The sequence below is a fragment of the Oncorhynchus masou genome, chromosome 24, assembly GCF_036934945.1.
Source record: "Oncorhynchus masou masou isolate Uvic2021 chromosome 24, UVic_Omas_1.1, whole genome shotgun sequence".
NCBI lineage: Eukaryota > Metazoa > Chordata > Actinopteri > Salmoniformes > Salmonidae > Oncorhynchus > Oncorhynchus masou.
This window is the reverse complement of record NC_088235.1, coordinates 117,160,578-117,177,823: the sequence shown is the minus strand read 5'-3', so window position 1 is coordinate 117,177,823 and position 17,246 is coordinate 117,160,578. Positions and strand designations below refer to the sequence as shown.

Here is a 17,246-nt window from a genome sequence, read left to right as displayed (position 1 = left end):
TTGACCTATAGGCCTAATCTGTAGCATAGTTTTGACCTATAGGCCTAATCTGTAGCGTAGTTTTGACCTATAGGCCTAATCTGTAGCATAGTTTTGACCTATAGGCCTAATCTGTAGCATAGTTTTGACCTATAGGCCTAATCTGTAGCATAGTTTTGACCTATAGGCCTAATCTGTAGCGTAGTTTTGATTTATAGGCCTAATCTGTAGTGTAGTTTTGACCTAAAGGCCTAATCTGTAGTGTAGTTTTGACCTATAGGCCTAATCTGGAGTGTAGTGTTGACCTATAGGCCTAATCTGGAGTGTAGTGTTGACCTATAGGCCTAATCTGTAGTGTAGTTTTGACCTATAGGCCTAATCTGTCGTGTAGTTTTGACCTATAGGCCTAATCTGTAGTGTAGTTTTGACCTATAGGCCTAATATGTAGTGTAGCTTTGAACTATAGGCCTAATCTGTAGTGTAGCTTTGACCTATAGGCCTAATCTGTAGCGTAGTTTTGACCTATAGGCCTAATCTGTAGTGTAGTTTTGACCTATAGGCCTAATCTGTATCATAGTTTTGACCTATAGGCCTAATCTGTAGCATAGTTTTGACCTATAGGCCTAATCTGTAGCGTAGTTTTGACCTATAGGCCTAATCTGTAGCGTAGGTTTGACCTATAGGCCTAATCTGTAGCGTAGTTTTGACCTATAGGCCTAATCTGCAGTGTAGTTTTGACCTATAGGCCTAATCTGTAGCGTAGTTTTGACCTATAGGCCTAATCTGTAGTGTAGTTTTGACCTATAGGCCTAATCTGTAGCGTAGTTTTGACCTATAGGCCTAATCTGTAGTGTAGCCTTAACAAATCCCATTTATTTTTATTGGTCTCTGTGTCTCCATCTCTCTGTCTAGACCCTGTGTGGGACTACTCTCCAGTCTCGACATGTATCTGGAAAATAAGAGCGACCTGGACCTGAAGTCCCCAGCAGCAGCCCCTGGCCTCCAGGGAAGGTCCAGTCTGAGGACAGCGGAGGCAGTGGCAGGGGGCTACGGTGAGGTGGCGGGGAACTTTGGAGGTCTGCGTCTGCTGGAGGGGTTCTCAGGAAGGATAGAGTCTCAGAAACTACAACAGGCCTCGGCCAGATCCCCGGGGAACTGTGTTATGCATGCTGAAGACAGGTGGGAACAACCTCAGCTGGAGTCTGTGTCCAAAATGGCATGCTAATTTACATTTTACATGTACAGTTGAAGTCTGAAGTTTACATACACTTAGGTTGGAGTCATTCAAACTTGTTTTCTCAACCACTCCACAAATGTCTTGTGAACAAACTATAGTTTTGGCAAGTCAGTTAGGACGTCTACTTTGTGCATGACACAAGTCATTTTTCCAACAATTGTTATCAAACAGATTATTTCACTTATAATTCACTGTATCACAATTCCAGTGGGTCAGAAGTTTACATACACTAAATTGACTGTGCCTTTAAACAGCTTGGAACATTCCAGAAAATTATGTCATGGCTTTAGAATCTTCTGATAGGCTAATTGACCTCATTTGAGTCAATTGTAGGTGTACCTGTGGATGTATTTCAAGGCCCACCTTCAAACTCAGTGCCTGTTTGCTTGACATCATGGGAAAATCAAAAGAAATCAACCAAGACCTCCAAAAAATTGTAGACCTCCACAAGTCTGGTTCATCCTTGAGAGCAATTTCCAAATGCCTGAAGGTACCACGTTCATCTGTACAAACAATAGTACGCAAGTATAAACACCATGGGACCACACAGCCATCATACCGCTCAGGAAGGAGACGCGTTCTGTCTCCTAGAGATGAACGTACTTTGGTGCGAAAAGTGCAAATCAATCCCAGAACAACAGCAAAGGACCTTGTGAGGTGGGGTTACTTCCGCTAATATCCCTCACATCCCTACTCCCTAGGGTTCCTGGAGGAAACAGGTACAAAATTATCTATATCCACAGTAAAACAAGTCCTATATCGACATAACCTGAAAGGCCGCTCAGCAAGGAGGAAGCCACTGCTCCAAATGAACAATGATCCCAAGCCAACATCCAAAGTTGTTGTTAATGGCTTAAGGACAACGAAGTCAAGGTATTAGAGTGGCCATCACAAAGCCCTGACCTCAATCCGATAGAGAATTTGTGGGCAGAACTAAAAAAGCGTGTGCGCGCAAGGAAGCTTACAAACCTGACTCAGTTACACCAGCTCTGTCAGGAGGAATGAGCCAAAATTCACCCAACTTATTGTGGGAAGCTTGTGGAAGGCTACCCGAAACGTTTGACCCAAGTTAAACAATTTAAAGGCAATGCTACCAAATACTAATTGAGTGTATGTAAACTTGTGACCCACTGGGAATGTGTAAAAGCTGAAATAAATAATTCTCTCTACTATTATTCTGACATTTCACATTCTTAAAATAAAGTGGTGATCCTAACTGACCTAAGACAGGGAATTTTTACTATGATTAAATGTTAAGGAATTGTGAAAAACTGAGTTTAAATGTATTTGGCTGAAGTGTTTGTAAACTTCCGATTTCAACTGTATATTTTAGTCATTCATCAGCCGCTCTTATCCAGAGCAACTTGAAGGAGCACATCAGGTAGTCAGCTCAGCTCCTGGACTCTCTTAACCGCTAGGCTACCTCTCACCATTACCAATAATGTAGGTTAGCCCGTCTTGGAGGTATGACGCTAGGCTACCTCTCACCAGTACCAATAATGTAGGTTAGCCCGTCTTGGAGGTATGACGCTAGGCTACCTCTCACCATTACCAATAATGTAGGTTAGCCCGTCTTGGAGGTATGACGCTAGGCTACCTCTCACCATTACCAATAATGTAGGTTAGCCCGTCTTGGAGGTATGACGCTAGGCTACCTCTCACCATTACCAGTGATCTGTCTGGCAGAGTCTAGATCTGTGATCTGTCTGGCAGAGTCTAGATCTGTGATCTGTCTTGCAGAGACTAGATCTGTGATCTGTCTTGCAGAGACTAGATCTGTGATCTGTCTGGCAGAGTCTAGATCTGTGATCTGTCTGGCAGAGTCTAGATCTGTGATCTGTCTGGCAGAGACTAGATCTGTGATCTGTCTGGCAGAGTCTAGATCTGTGATCTGTCTGGCAGAGTCTAGATCTGTGATCTGTCTGGCAGAGTCTAGATCTGTGATCTGTCTTGCAGAGACTAGATCTGTGATCTGTCTTGCAGAGACTAGATCTGTGATCTGTCTGGCAGAGTCTAGATATGTGATCTGTCTGGCAGAGACTGGATCTGTGATCTGTCTGGCAGAGACTGGATCTGTGATCTGTCTGGCATAGACTGGAGCTGTGATCTGTCTGGCAGAGACGACCTCTGTGATCTGTCTGGCAGAGACTAGATATGTGATCTGTCTGGCAGAGACTGGATCTGTGATCTGTCTGGCAGAGACTGGATCTGTAATCTGTCTGGCAGAGACTAGATCTGTGATCTGTCTGGCAGAGACAGGACAGGACACGTGATAGACAGGACACCTGATAGACAGCACAGGACACGTGATAGACAGGACAGGACAGCTGATAGAAAGGACACCTGATAAACAGGGCACCTGATATAGAGGATATGGACTACACAGGACAGGACACCTGATAGACAGGACAGGACACCTGTGTATCTGTAATGATGGGGAGGAGGTGTGTGTAATGATGGGGAGGAGGTGTGTGTAATGATGGGGAGGAGGTGTGTGTAATGATGGGGAGGAGGTGTGTATAACGATGGGGAGGAGGTGTGTGTAATGATGGGGAGGAGGTGTGTATAACGATGGGGAGGAGGTGTGTGTAACGATGGGGAGGTGTGTATAACGATGGGGAGGAGGTGTGTGTAACGATGGGGAGGAGGTGTGTGTAACGATGGGGAGGAGGTGTGTGTAATGATGGGGAGGAGGTGTGTGTAACGATGGGGAGGTGTGTATAACGATGGGGAGGAGGTGTGTGTAACGATGGGGAGGAGGTGTGTGTAACGATGGGGAGGAGGTGTGTGTAATGATGGGGAGGAGGTGTGTGTAACGATGGGGATGAGGTGTGTGTAACGATGGGGAGGTGTGTATAACGATGGGGAGGAGGTGTGTGTAACGATGGGGAGGAGGTGTGTGTAATGATGGGGAGGAGGTGTGTGTAATGATGGGGAGGAGGTGTGTGTAACGATGGGGAGGAGGTGTGTGTAATGATGGGGAGGAGGTGTGTGTAACGATGGGGAGGTGTGTATAACGATGGGGAGGAGGTGTGTGTAACGATGGGGAGGAGGTGTGTGTAACGATGGGGAGGAGGTGTGTGTAACGATGGGGAGGAGGTGTGTGTAACGATGGGGAGGAGGTGTGTGTAACGATGGGGAGGTGTGTATAACGATGGGGAGGAGGTGTGTGTAACGATGGGGAGGAGGTGTGTGTAACGATGGGGAGGAGGTGTGTGTAACGATGGGGAGGAGGTGTGTGTAACGATGGGGAGGAGGTGTGTGTAATGATGGGGAGGAGGTGTGTGTAATGATGGGGAGGAGGTGTGTGTAATGATGGGGAGGAGGTGTGTGTAATGATGGGGAGGAGGTGTGTGTAATGATGGGGAGGAGGTGTGTGTAATGATGGGGAGGAGGTGTGTGTAACGATGGGGAGGAGGTGTGTGTAACGATGGGGAGGAGGTGTGTGTAACGATGGGAATTGTGTAATCAAGCACTCTGTAATACCTTCAAAAAATTTGACCAGATGCTCCCCCCCCCACCGCCTGTCTCACCCGGCTTTATCAATGATTAGAAATACCTGTTTGTGCTGCAGAGCTGTATGATAGGGCAGACTTGTCAAGGGACTGTGGGGTTATGGATCCCTGATACAGGTCCCCCTCCACCCTGTTATGGATCCCTGATACAGGTCCCCCTCCACCCTGTTATGGATCCCTGATACAGGTCCCCCTCCACCCTGTTATGGATCCCTGATACAGGTCCCCCTCCACCCTGTTATGGATCCCTGATACAGGTCCCCCTCCACCCTGTGGGGTTATAGATCCCTGATACAGGTCCCCCTCCACCCTGTTATGGATCCCTGATACAGGTCCCCCTCCACCCTGTTATGGATCCCTGATACAGGTCCCCCTCCACCCTGTTATAGATCCCTGATACAGGTCCCCCTCCACCCTGTTATGGATCCCTGATACAGGTCCCCCTCCACCCTGTTATGGATCCCTGATACAGGTCCCCTCCACCCTGTTATAGATCCCTGATACAGGTCTCCCTCCACCCTGTTATGGATCCCTGATACAGGTCTCCCTCCACCCTGTTATAGATCCCTGATACAGGTCCCCCTCCACCCTGTTATGGATCCCTGATACAGGTCCCCCTACACCCTGTTATGGATCCCTGATACAGGTCCCCCTCCACCCTGTTATAGTTCCCTGATACAGGCCCCCCTCCACCCTGTTATGGATCCCTGATACAGGTCCCCCTCCACCCTGTTATGGATCCCTGATACAGGTCCCCCTCCACCCTGTTACGGATCCCTGATACAGGTCCCCCTCCACCCTGTTATGGATCCCTGATACAGGTCCCCCTCCACCCTGTGGGGTTATAGATCCCTGATACAGGTCCCCCTCCACCCTGTTATGGATCCCTGATACAGGTCCCCTCTCCACCCTGTTACGGATCCCTGATACAGGTCCCCCTCCACCCTGTTATGGATCCCTGATACAGGTCCCCCTCCACCCTGTGGGGTTATAGATCCCTGATACAGGTCCCCCTCCACCCTGTTATGGATCCCTGATACAGGTCCCCTCTCCACCCTGTTACGGATCCCTGATACAGGTCCCCCTCCACCCTGTTATGGATCCCTGATACAGGTCCCCCTCCACCCTGTTATGGATCCCTGATACAGGTCCCCCTCCACCCTGTTATGGATCCCTGATACAGGTCCCCTCTCCACCCTGTTATGGATCTCTGATACAGGTCCCCCTCCACCCTGTGGGGTTATGGATCCCTGATACAGGCCCCCTCCACCCTGTTATGGATCCCTGATACAGGTCCCCCTCCACCCTGTTATGGATCCCTGTTACAGGTCCCCCTCCACCCTGTGGGGTTATGGATCTCTGATACAGGTCCCCCTCCACCCTGTGGGGTTATGGATCCCTGATACAGGTCCCCCTCCACCCTGTGGGGTTATGGATCCCTGATACAGGTCCCCCTCCTCCCTGTTATGGATCCCTGATACAGGTCCCCCTCCACCCTGTGGGGTTATGGATCCCTGATACAGGTCCCCCCTCCACCCTGTTATGGATCCCTGATACAGGTCCCCTCTCCACCCTGTTATGGATCTCTGATACAGGTCCCCCTCCACCCTGTGGGGTTATGGATCCCTGATACAGGCCCACCTCCACCCTGTTATGGATCCCTGATACAGGTCCCCCTCCACCCTGTTATGGATCCCTGTTACAGGTCCCCCTCCACCCTGTGGGGTTATGGATCTCTGATACAGGTCCCCCTCCACCCTGTGGGGTTATGGATCCCTGATACAGGTCCCCCTCCACCCTGTTATGGATCCCTGATACAGGTCCCCCTCCACCCTGTTATGGATCCCTGATACAGGTCCCCCTCCACCCTGTTATGGATCCCTGATACAGGTCCCCCTCCACCCTGTTATGGATCCCTGATACAGGTCCCCCTCCACCCTGTTATAGATCCCTGATACAGGTCCCCCTCCACCCTGTGGGGTTATGGATCTCTGATACAGGTCCCCCTCCACCCTGTGGGGTTATGGATCCCTGATACAGGTCCCCCTCCACCCTGTTATGGATCCCTGATACAGGTCCCCCTCCACCCTGTTATGGATCCCTGATACAGGTCCCACCTCCACCCTGTTATGGATCCCTGATGAAGGCCCCCCTCCACCCTGTTATAGATCCCTGATACAGGTCCCCTCTCCACCCTGTTATAGATCCCTGATACAGGTCCCCCTCCACCCTGTTATGGATCCCTGATACAGGTCCCCTCTCCACCCTGTTATAGATCCCTGATACAGGTCCCCCTCCACCCTGTGGGGTTATAGATCCCTGATACAGGTCCCCCTCCACCCTGTTATGGATCCCTGATACAGGTCCCCTCTCCACCCTGTTACGGATCCCTGATACAGGTCCCCCCTCCACCCTGTTATAGATCCCTGATACAGGCCCCCCTCCACCCTGTTATGGATCCCTGATACAGGTCCCCCTCCACCCTGTTATGGATCTCTGATACAGGTCCCCCTCCACCCTGTTATGGATCCCTGATACAGGTCCCCCCTCCACCCTGTTATAGATCCCTGATACAGGTCCCCCTCCACCCTGTTATGGATCCCTGATACAGGTCCCCCTCCACCCTGTTATGGATCTCTGATACAGGTCCCCCTCCACCCTGTTATGGATCTCTGATACAGGCCCCCCTCCACCCTGTTATAGATCCCTGATACAGGTCCCCCCTCCACCCTGTGGGGTTATGGATCCCTGATACAGGTCCCCCTCCACCCTGTTATGGATCTCTGATACAGGTCCCCCTCCACCCTGTTATGGATCTCTGATACAGGTCCCCCCTCCACCCTGTTTTAGATCCCTGATACAGGCCCCCCTCCACCCTGTTATGGATCCCTGATACAGGTCCCCCCTCCACCCTGTTATGGATCCCTGATACAGGTCCCCCCTCCACCCTGTTATGGATCCCTGATACAGGTCCCCCTCCACCCTGTTATAGATCCCTGATACAGGCCCCCTCCACCCTGTTATGGATCCCTGATACAGGTCCCCCTCCACCCTGTGGGGTTATGGATCCCTGATACAGGTCCCCCTCCACCCTGTTATAGATCTCTGATACAGGTCCCCCTCCACCCTGTGGGGTTATGGATCCCTGATACAGGTCCCCCTCCACCCTGTGGGGTTATGGATCCCTGATACAGGTCCCCCTCCACCCTGTGGGGTTATGGATCCCTGATACAGGTCCCCCTCCACCCTGTGGGGTTATGGATCCCTGATACAGGTCCCCCTCCACCCTGTGGGGTTATGGATCCCTGATACAGGTCCCCCTCCACCCTGTTATGGATCTCTGATACAGGTCCCCCTCCACCCTGTTATGGATCCCTGATACAGGTCCCCTCTCCACCCTGTGGGGTTATGGATCCCTGATACAGGTCACCCTCCACCCTGTTATGGATCCCTGATACAGGTCCCCCTCCACCCTGTGGGGTTATGGATCCCTGATACAGGTCCCCCTCCACCCTGTGGGGTTATAGATCCCTGATACAGGTCCCCCCTCCACCCTGTGGGGTTATGGATCCCTGATACAGGTCCCCCTCCACCCTGTGGGGTTATAGATCCCTGATACAGGTCCCCCCTCCACCCTGTGGGGTTATGGATCCCTGATACAGGTCCCCCTCCACCCTGTGGGGTTATAGATCCCTGATACAGGTCCCCCCTCCACCCTGTGGGGTTATGGATCCCTGATACAGGTCCCCCTCCACCCTGTGGGGTTATAGATCCCTGATACAGGTCCCCCCTCCACCCTGTGGGGTTATGGATCCCTGATACAGGTCCCCCTCCACCATGTTATGGATCCCTGATACAGGCCCCCCTCCACCCTGTTATAGATCTCTGATACAGGTCCCCCTCCACCCTGTTATGGATCCCTGATACAGGTCCCCCTCCACCCTGTGGGGTTATGGATCCCTGATACAGGTCCCCCTCCACCCTGTGGGGTTATAGATCCCTGATACAGGTCCCCCCTCCACCCTGTGGGGTTATGGATCCCTGATACAGGTCCCCCTCCACCCTGTTATAGATCTCTGATACAGGTCCCCCTCCACCCTGTGGGGTTATGGATCCCTGATACAGGTCCCCCTCCACCCTGTGGGGTTATGGATCCCTGATACAGGTCCCCCTCCACCCTGTGGGGTTATAGATCTCTGATACAGGTCCCCCTCCACCCTGTGGGGTTATGGATCCCTGATACAGGTCCCCCTCCACCCTGTGGGGTTATGGATCCCTGATACAGGTCCCCCTCCACCCTGTTATGGATCCCTGATACAGGTCCCCCTCCACCCTGTGGGGTTATGGATCCCTGATACAGGTCCCCCTCCACCCTGTGGGGTTATGGATCCCTGATACAGGTCACCCTCCACCCTGTTATGGATCCCTGATACAGGTCCCCTCTCCACCCTGTTATGGATCCCTGATACAGGTCCCCCTCCACCCTGTGGGGTTATGGATCCCTGATACAGGTCCCCCTCCACCCTGTTATGGATCCCTGATACAGGTCCCCCTCCACCCTGTGGGGTTATGGATCCCTGATACAGGTCCCCCTCCACCCTGTTATGGATCCCTGATACAGGTCCCCCTCCACCCTGTGGGGTTATGGATCCCTGATACAGGTCCCCCACCACCCTGTTATAGATCCCTGATACAGGTCTCCCTCCACCCTGTTATGGATCCCTGATACAGGTCCCCCTCCACCCTGTTATGGATCCCTGATACAGGTCCCCCTCCACCCTGTGGGGTCATGGATCACTTGTTATTTTGTCTCCAGGGAAACCGAGATTCAAGTTCTTGTCTCTCAAATTACTAGGCAGAATTCAGTGGGTTTTATTTGCAATGTTTTAAAACGTCCATGTTGATACAAAAACACTAAACAATGATTTAGATTTATTAAGAACAAGTTAACTGTCAACGTGAGGATTTAAAGAAGTGAATAAATCGCCCTTTGGGGCTATGATCTGAAATATTCAAAAAAATGACCCCGGTATGTAGTTTGAGGGTTAAGGGGTTAAATTTGGACGATTGTAGAACTCACATTACACTGGAAAGTTGTTGAACCATCAAATCAGAGATTCTTAGTGTGAGCTCTATGTAAACTGATGGAGAACAGACTGTAGGTATTCACAGTATTCAGAGAGAGACAGAAAGGGTGAGCGCTGGCGGGGGTGGGGGATTGTTTCCGAGGGAGGGGGGGTGGTGCCGAGGGGGGCTAATCTCAGGCCTGTGGTTGTTTTCACATTATTGGGATTTAACTCTGGAATTTAGGTTTGACGACAGAGCCAGGCAGAGGCAGACCTGCACATGATGAAATGTGTCAGGAGATGTTTGATCTCTGAGTGTGGCGGTGTTTACATTCTGAATGGCTCACGATTCCCTATATAGTGCCCAACTTTAGACCAAAGCCCTATTCCCTATATAGTGCACCACTATAGACCAGAGCCCTATTCCCAATATACTCCACTACTATAGACCAGAGACATATTCCCTATATAGTGGTACTACTATAGACCAGAGCCCTATTCCCCATATAGTGCACTACTATAGACCAGAGCCCTATAGATCATATGAGAGGCAATTATGCAGTGACTTTTTAAATGTAAAAACCATTTTTCATCTACCTTACTAATTCTTGTAACTGTTTTCTTTAAAGTTTAGGTCAGTTATCTGACTTTTAGACCATTGGTTCCTAAACTGTGGGGCACTGCCTTGGGTGGTACATACTTGTACTTCCGGCGCCGACAGAAATGGCCGCCTCGCTTTGCGTTCCTAGGAATATAGGAATATAAGAGCAGCATCAACTCACCATCAGTACGACCAAGAATATGACTTTCGCGAAGCGGATCCTGTGTTCTGCCTTCCACCCCGGACAACGGAATGGATCCCAGCCGGCGATCCAAAACAACGATGTCGTAAAAGAGGGAAACGAAGCGGTCTTCTGGTCAGACTCCGGAGACGGGCACATCGTGCCCCACTCCCTAGCATTCTTCTCGCCAATGTCCAGTCTCTTGACAACAAGGTTGATGAAATCCGAGCAAGGGTAGCATTCCAGAGGGACATCAGAGACTGTAACGTTCTTTGCTTCACGGAAACATGGCTCACTGGAGAGACGCTATCGGAGTCGGTGCAGCCAGCTGGTTTCTCCACGCATCGCGCCGACAGAAACAAACATCTTTCTGGTAAGAAGAGGGGCGGGGGCGTATGCCTTATGGCTAACGAGACTTGGTGTGATCACAAAAACACACAGGAACTCAAATCCTTCTGTTCACCTGATTTAGAATTCCTCACAATCAAATGTCGACCGCATTATCTACCAAGAGAATTCTCTTCGATTATAATTACAGCCGTATATATTCCCCCCCAAGCAGACACATCGATGGCTCTGAACGAACTTTCTTTGACTCTTTGCAAACTGGAATCCATACATCCTGAGGCTGCATTCATTGTAGCTGGGGATTTTAACAAGGCTAATCTGAAAACAAGACTCCCTAAATTTTATCAGCATATCGATTGCGCAACCAGGGCTGGCAAAACCTTGGATCATTGCTATTCTAACTTCCGCGATGCATATAAGGCCCTGCCCCACCCTCCTTTTGGAAAAGCTGACCACGACTCCATTTTGTTGATCCCTGCCTACAGACAGAAACTAAAACAAGAAGCTCCCACGCTGAGGTCTGTCCAACGCTGGTCCGACCAATCTGATTGCACACTCCAAGACTGCTTCCATCATGTGGACTGGGATATGTTTCGTATTGCGTCAGACAACAACATTGACGATTACGCTGATTCGGTGTGCGAGTTCATTAGAACATGCGTTGAAGATGTCGTTCCCATAGCAACGATTAAAACATTCCCAAACCAGAAACCGTGGATTGATGGCAGCATTCGCGTGAAACTGAAAGCGCGAACCACTGCTTTTAATCAGGGCAAGGTGACCGGAAACATGACCGAATACAAACAGTGCAGCTATTCCCTCCGCAAGGCAATCAAACAAGCTAAGCGTCAGTATAGAGACAAAGTAGAATCTCAATTCAACGGCTCAGACTCAAGAGGTATGTGGCAGGGTCTACAGTCAATAACGGATTACAAAAAGAAAACCAGCCCCGTCACGGACCAGGATGTCTTGCTTCCAGGCAGACTAAATAACTTTTTTGCCCGCTTTGAGGACAATACAGTGCCACTGACATGGCCTGCAACGAAAACATGCGGACTCTCCTTCACTGCAGCCGAGGTGAGTAAAACATTTAAACGTGTTAACCCTCGCAAGGCTGCAGGCCCAGACGGCATCCCCAGCCGCGCCCTCAGAGCATGCGCAGACCAGCTGGCTGGTGTGTTTACGGACATATTCAATCAATCCCTATCCCAGTCTGCTGTTCCCACATGCTTCAAGAGGGCCTCCATTGTTCCTGTTCCCAAGAAAGCTAAGGTAACTGAGCTAAACGACTACCGCCCCGTAGCACTCACTTCCGTCATCATGAAGTGCTTTGAGAGACTAGTCAAGGACCATATCACCTCCACCCTACCTGACACCCTAGACCCACTCCAATTTGCTTACCGCCCAAATAGGTCCACAGACGATGCAATCTCAACCACACTGCACACTGCCCTAACCCATCTGGACAAGAGGAATACCTATGTGAGAATGCTGTTCATCGACTACAGCTCAGCATTTAACACCATAGTACCCTCCAAGCTCATCATCAAGCTCGAGACCCTGGGTCGCGAACCCGCCCCGTGCAACTGGGTACTGGACTTCCTGACGGGCCGCCCCCAGGTGGTGAGGGTAGGCAACCTCACCCCGCTGATCCTCAACTCTGGGGCCCCACAAGGGTGCGTTCTGAGCCCTCTCCTGTACTCCCTGTTCACCCACGACTGCGTGGCCACGCACGCCTCCAACTCAATCATCAAGTTTGCGGACGACACAACAGTGGTAGGCTTGATTACCAACAACGACGAGACGGCCTACAGGGAGGAGGTGAGGGCTCTCGGAGTGTGGTGTCAGGAAAATAACCTCACACTCAACGTCAACAAAACTAAGGAGATGATTGTGGACTTCAGGAAACAGCAGAGGGAACACCCCCCTATCCACATAGATGGAACAGTAGTGGAGAGGGTAGTAAGTTCCTCGGCATACACATCACAGACAAACTGAATTGGTCCACCCACACAGACAGCATCGTGAAGAAGGCGCAGCAGCGCCTCTTCAACCTCAGGAGGCTGAAGAAATTCGGCTTGTCACCAAAAGCACTCACAAACTTCTACAGATGCACAATCGAGAGCATCCTGGCGGGCTGTAACACCGCCTGGTACGGCAACTGCTCCGCCCACAACCGTAAGGCTCTCCAGAGGGTAGTGAGGTCTGCACAACGCATCACCGGGGGCAAACTACCTGCCCTCCAGGACACCTACACCACCCGATGTTACAGGAAGGCCATAAAGATCATCAAGGACATCAACCACCCGAGCCACTGCCTGTTCACCTCCCTATCATCCAGAAGGCGAGGTCAGTACAGGTGCATCAAAGCTGGGACCGAGAGACTGAAAAACAGCTTCTATCTCAAGGCCATCAGGCTGTTAAACAGCCGCCAACACACTGACTCAACTCCAGCCACTTTAATAATGGGAATTGATGGGAAATGATGTCAAATATATCACTAGCCACTTTAAACAATGCTACCTAATATAATGTTTACATACCCTACATTATTCATCTCATATGTATACGTATATACTGTACTCTGTACTGTACTCTATATCATCTACTGCATCTTTATGTAATGTATCACTAGCCACTTTAACTATGCCACTTTGTTTACATATTCATCTCATATGTATACGGATATACTGTACTCTATAACATCGACTGCATCCTTATGTAATACATGTATCACTAGCCACTTTAACTATGCCACTTTGTTTACATATTCATCTCATATGTATATACTGTACTCGATACCATCTACTGTATCTTGCCTATGCTGCTCTGTACCATCACTCATTCATATATCTTTATGTACATATTATTTATCCCCTTACACTTGTGTGTATAAGACAGTAGTTTTGGAATTGTTAGTTAGATTACTTGTTGGCTATTACTGCATTGTCGGAACTAGAAGCACAAGCATTTCGCTACACTCGCATTAACATCTGCTAACCATGTGTATGTGACAAATAAAATTGGATTTGATTTGATTTGACATCATCAGTCCTATATTGGGTATTACATCATCAGTTCTATATTGGGTATTACATCATCAGTCCTATATTGGGTATTACATCATCAGTTCTATATTGGGTATTACATCATCAGTTCTATATTGGGTATTACATCATCAGTCCTATATTGGGTATTACATCATCAGTTCTATATTGGGTATTACATCATCAGTTCTATATTGGGTATTACATCATCAGTTCTATATTGGGTATTACATCATCAGTTCTATATTGGGTATTACATCATCAGTCCTATATTGGGTATTACATCATCAGTTCTATATTGGGTATTACAGCATCAGTTCTATATTGGGTATTACATCATCAGTTCTATATTGGGTATTACATCATCAGTTCTATATTGGGTATTACAGCATCAGTTCTATATTGGGTAGAACATCATCAGTTCTATATTGGGTAGTACATCATCAGTTCTATATTGGGTATTACATCATCAGTTCTATATTGGGTATTACATCATCAGTCCTATATTGGGTATTACATCATCAGTTCTATATTGGGTATTACAGCATCAGTTCTATATTGGGTATTACATCATCAGTTCTATATTGGGTAGAACATCATCAGTTCTATATTGGGTATTACATCATCAGTCCTATATTGGGTATTACATCATCAGTTCTATATTGGGTAGAACATCATCAGTTCTATATTGGGTATTACATCATCAGTTCTATATTGGGTATTACATCATCAGTTCTATATTGGGTAGTACATCATCAGTTCTATATTGGGTATTACATCATCAGTTCTATATTGGGTATTACATCATCAGTTCTATATTGGGTATTACATCATCAGTTCTATATTGGGTATTACAGCATCAGTTCTATATTGGGTAGTACATCATCAGTTCTATATTGGGTAGTACATCATCAGTTCTATATTGGGTATTACATCATCAGTTCTATATTGGGTATTACATCATCAGTTCTATATTGGGTATTACATCATCAGTTCTATATTGGGTAGAACATCATCAGTTCTATATTGGGTATTACATCATCAGTCCTATATTGGGTATTACATCATCAGTTCTATATTGGGTAGAACATCATCAGTTCTATATTGGGTATTACATCATCAGTTCTATATTGGGTATTACATCATCAGTTCTATATTGGGTAGAACATCATCAGTTCTATATTGGGTAGTACATCATCAGTTCTATATTGGGTATTACATCATCAGTCCTATATTGGGTATTACATCATCAGTTCTATATTGGGTATTACATCATCAGTTCTATATTGGGTATTACATCATCAGTTCTATATTGGGTAGAACATCATCAGTTCTATATTGGGTAGTACATCATCAGTTCTATATTGGGTATTACATCATCAGTTCTATATTGGGTATTACATCATCAGTTCTATATTGGGTATTACATCATCAGTTCTATATTGGGTATTACATCATCAGTTCTATATTGGGTATTACATCCTCAGTTCTATATTGGGTAGAACATCATCAGTTCTATATTGGGTAGAGGATCATCATTGTCATTGTCATTTCAGACCTCAGAGAGATATTTATAACTTGTCAGAAATGTCCAGATCAACCAGTCCATGTCAGCTAACATGTTTTTTCGCCTATAGATTTTGTAGTAATGTTTGAGTCACTCAAATATCACATGAATACACATAAGACATGGCAACGGAGTGAACAAGCGCAGTGTGATGAAGAGTTGGTGTGATGAAGAGTTGGTGTGCCCATAGAAATATATGGGGGGGAGAGAACCCCTGTTCTTGATTAACTCTTTCCTCCCCTCACCCCTCTCCCCTCTCCTTCCTCTGTAAAAAGCAATACAATCTCTACATAGTTGGATAACAGTATCAACAAGGATTAGTTATTAACCAGTATCTATATATTATCCCTATCTATACTGTATGTAACCCTATCTATACCGTATGTAACCCTATCTATACTCTATGTAACCCTATCTATATATTATCCCTATATAACCCTATCTATACTGTATGTAACCCTATCTATACTGTATGTAACCCTATCTATACCCTATGTAACCCTATCTATACCCTATGTAACCCTATCTATATATTATCCCTATGTAACCCTATCTATACCCTATGTAACCCTATCTATACCCTATGTAACCCTATCTATACCCTATGTAACCCTATCTATATATTATCCCTATGTAACCCTATCTATACTGTATGTAACCCTATCTATACTGTATGTAACCCTATCTATACTGTATGTAACCCTATCTATACTGTATGTAACCCTATCTATATATTATCCCTATATAACCCTATCTATACTGTATGTAACCCTATCTATATATTATCCCTATATAACCCTATCTATACTGTATGTAACCCTATCTATACTGTATGTAACCCTATCTATACTGTATGTAACCCTATCTATATATTATCCCTATATAACCCTATCTATACTGTATGTAACCCTATCTATATATTATCCCTATATAACCCTATCTATACTGTATGTAACCCTATCTATACTGTATGTAACCCTATCTATACCCTATGTAACCCTATCTATATATTATCCCTATGTAACCCTATCTATACCTTATTTAACCCTACAATAACTTATTTAACCCTTTATAATAACTTATTTAACCCTATATAATAATGTATTTAACCCTATATAATAACGTATTCAACCCTATATAATAATGTATAATAATTTATATAATAACGTATTTAACCCTCACTGTGACCCCCTCCAGGTCTCTGATCACTACTTTGTTCCCTTGTCTGTCTTCCTTTCCTCCAACCCTAACCACTCAGCCCCTACCCAGACGATCATGCGCCATCGCAATCTTCACTCTCTCTTTCCCAATACTCTCTTCTCTCCTATAATCTCTCCCTTCTGATAAATCCTTCTCCCGTCTGTCTCTTGATTCTGCCTCTTCGACCCTACTCTCCTCCCTTTCCACATCCTATGACTCTCACTCCCCCCCTTTCCTCCCGGCTGGCTTGGCCCTCCCCTCCTGCTATGTGGCCGAGTGACCCATTTCAAGCTTACAGAACAGGGCTGTGGGCAGCTGAGAGAGAATTAGAGAAAAACAAAAGTTTTCGGAGGATCTACGATCCTCTCACTCCCTTCTTTATACATTTTCTTCTTGTCTCAGCTGCGAAAGCCACTTTCTAACACTTTAAATGCAATTTCAAGCCTCTGCCTCTAACCCTAGGAAACTCTGCCACTTTCTCCTCACTCCTTAGTCATCCACCTCC

General features: G+C 47.3%; 1 protein-coding gene across 1 annotated transcript in view; it reads left to right on the top strand.

Annotated features, from left to right (window-relative positions):
- Positions 1–922: 922 nt before the first annotated feature.
- oca2 (oculocutaneous albinism II) overlaps positions 923–17,246 on the top strand; it is a 229,428-nt gene continuing 213,104 nt past the window's right edge. The window contains exon 1 of the mRNA XM_064933250.1: positions 923–1,158. Coding sequence (XP_064789322.1) covers positions 923–1,158 — 236 coding nt within the window. The remainder of the gene's footprint in view (positions 1,159–17,246) is intronic.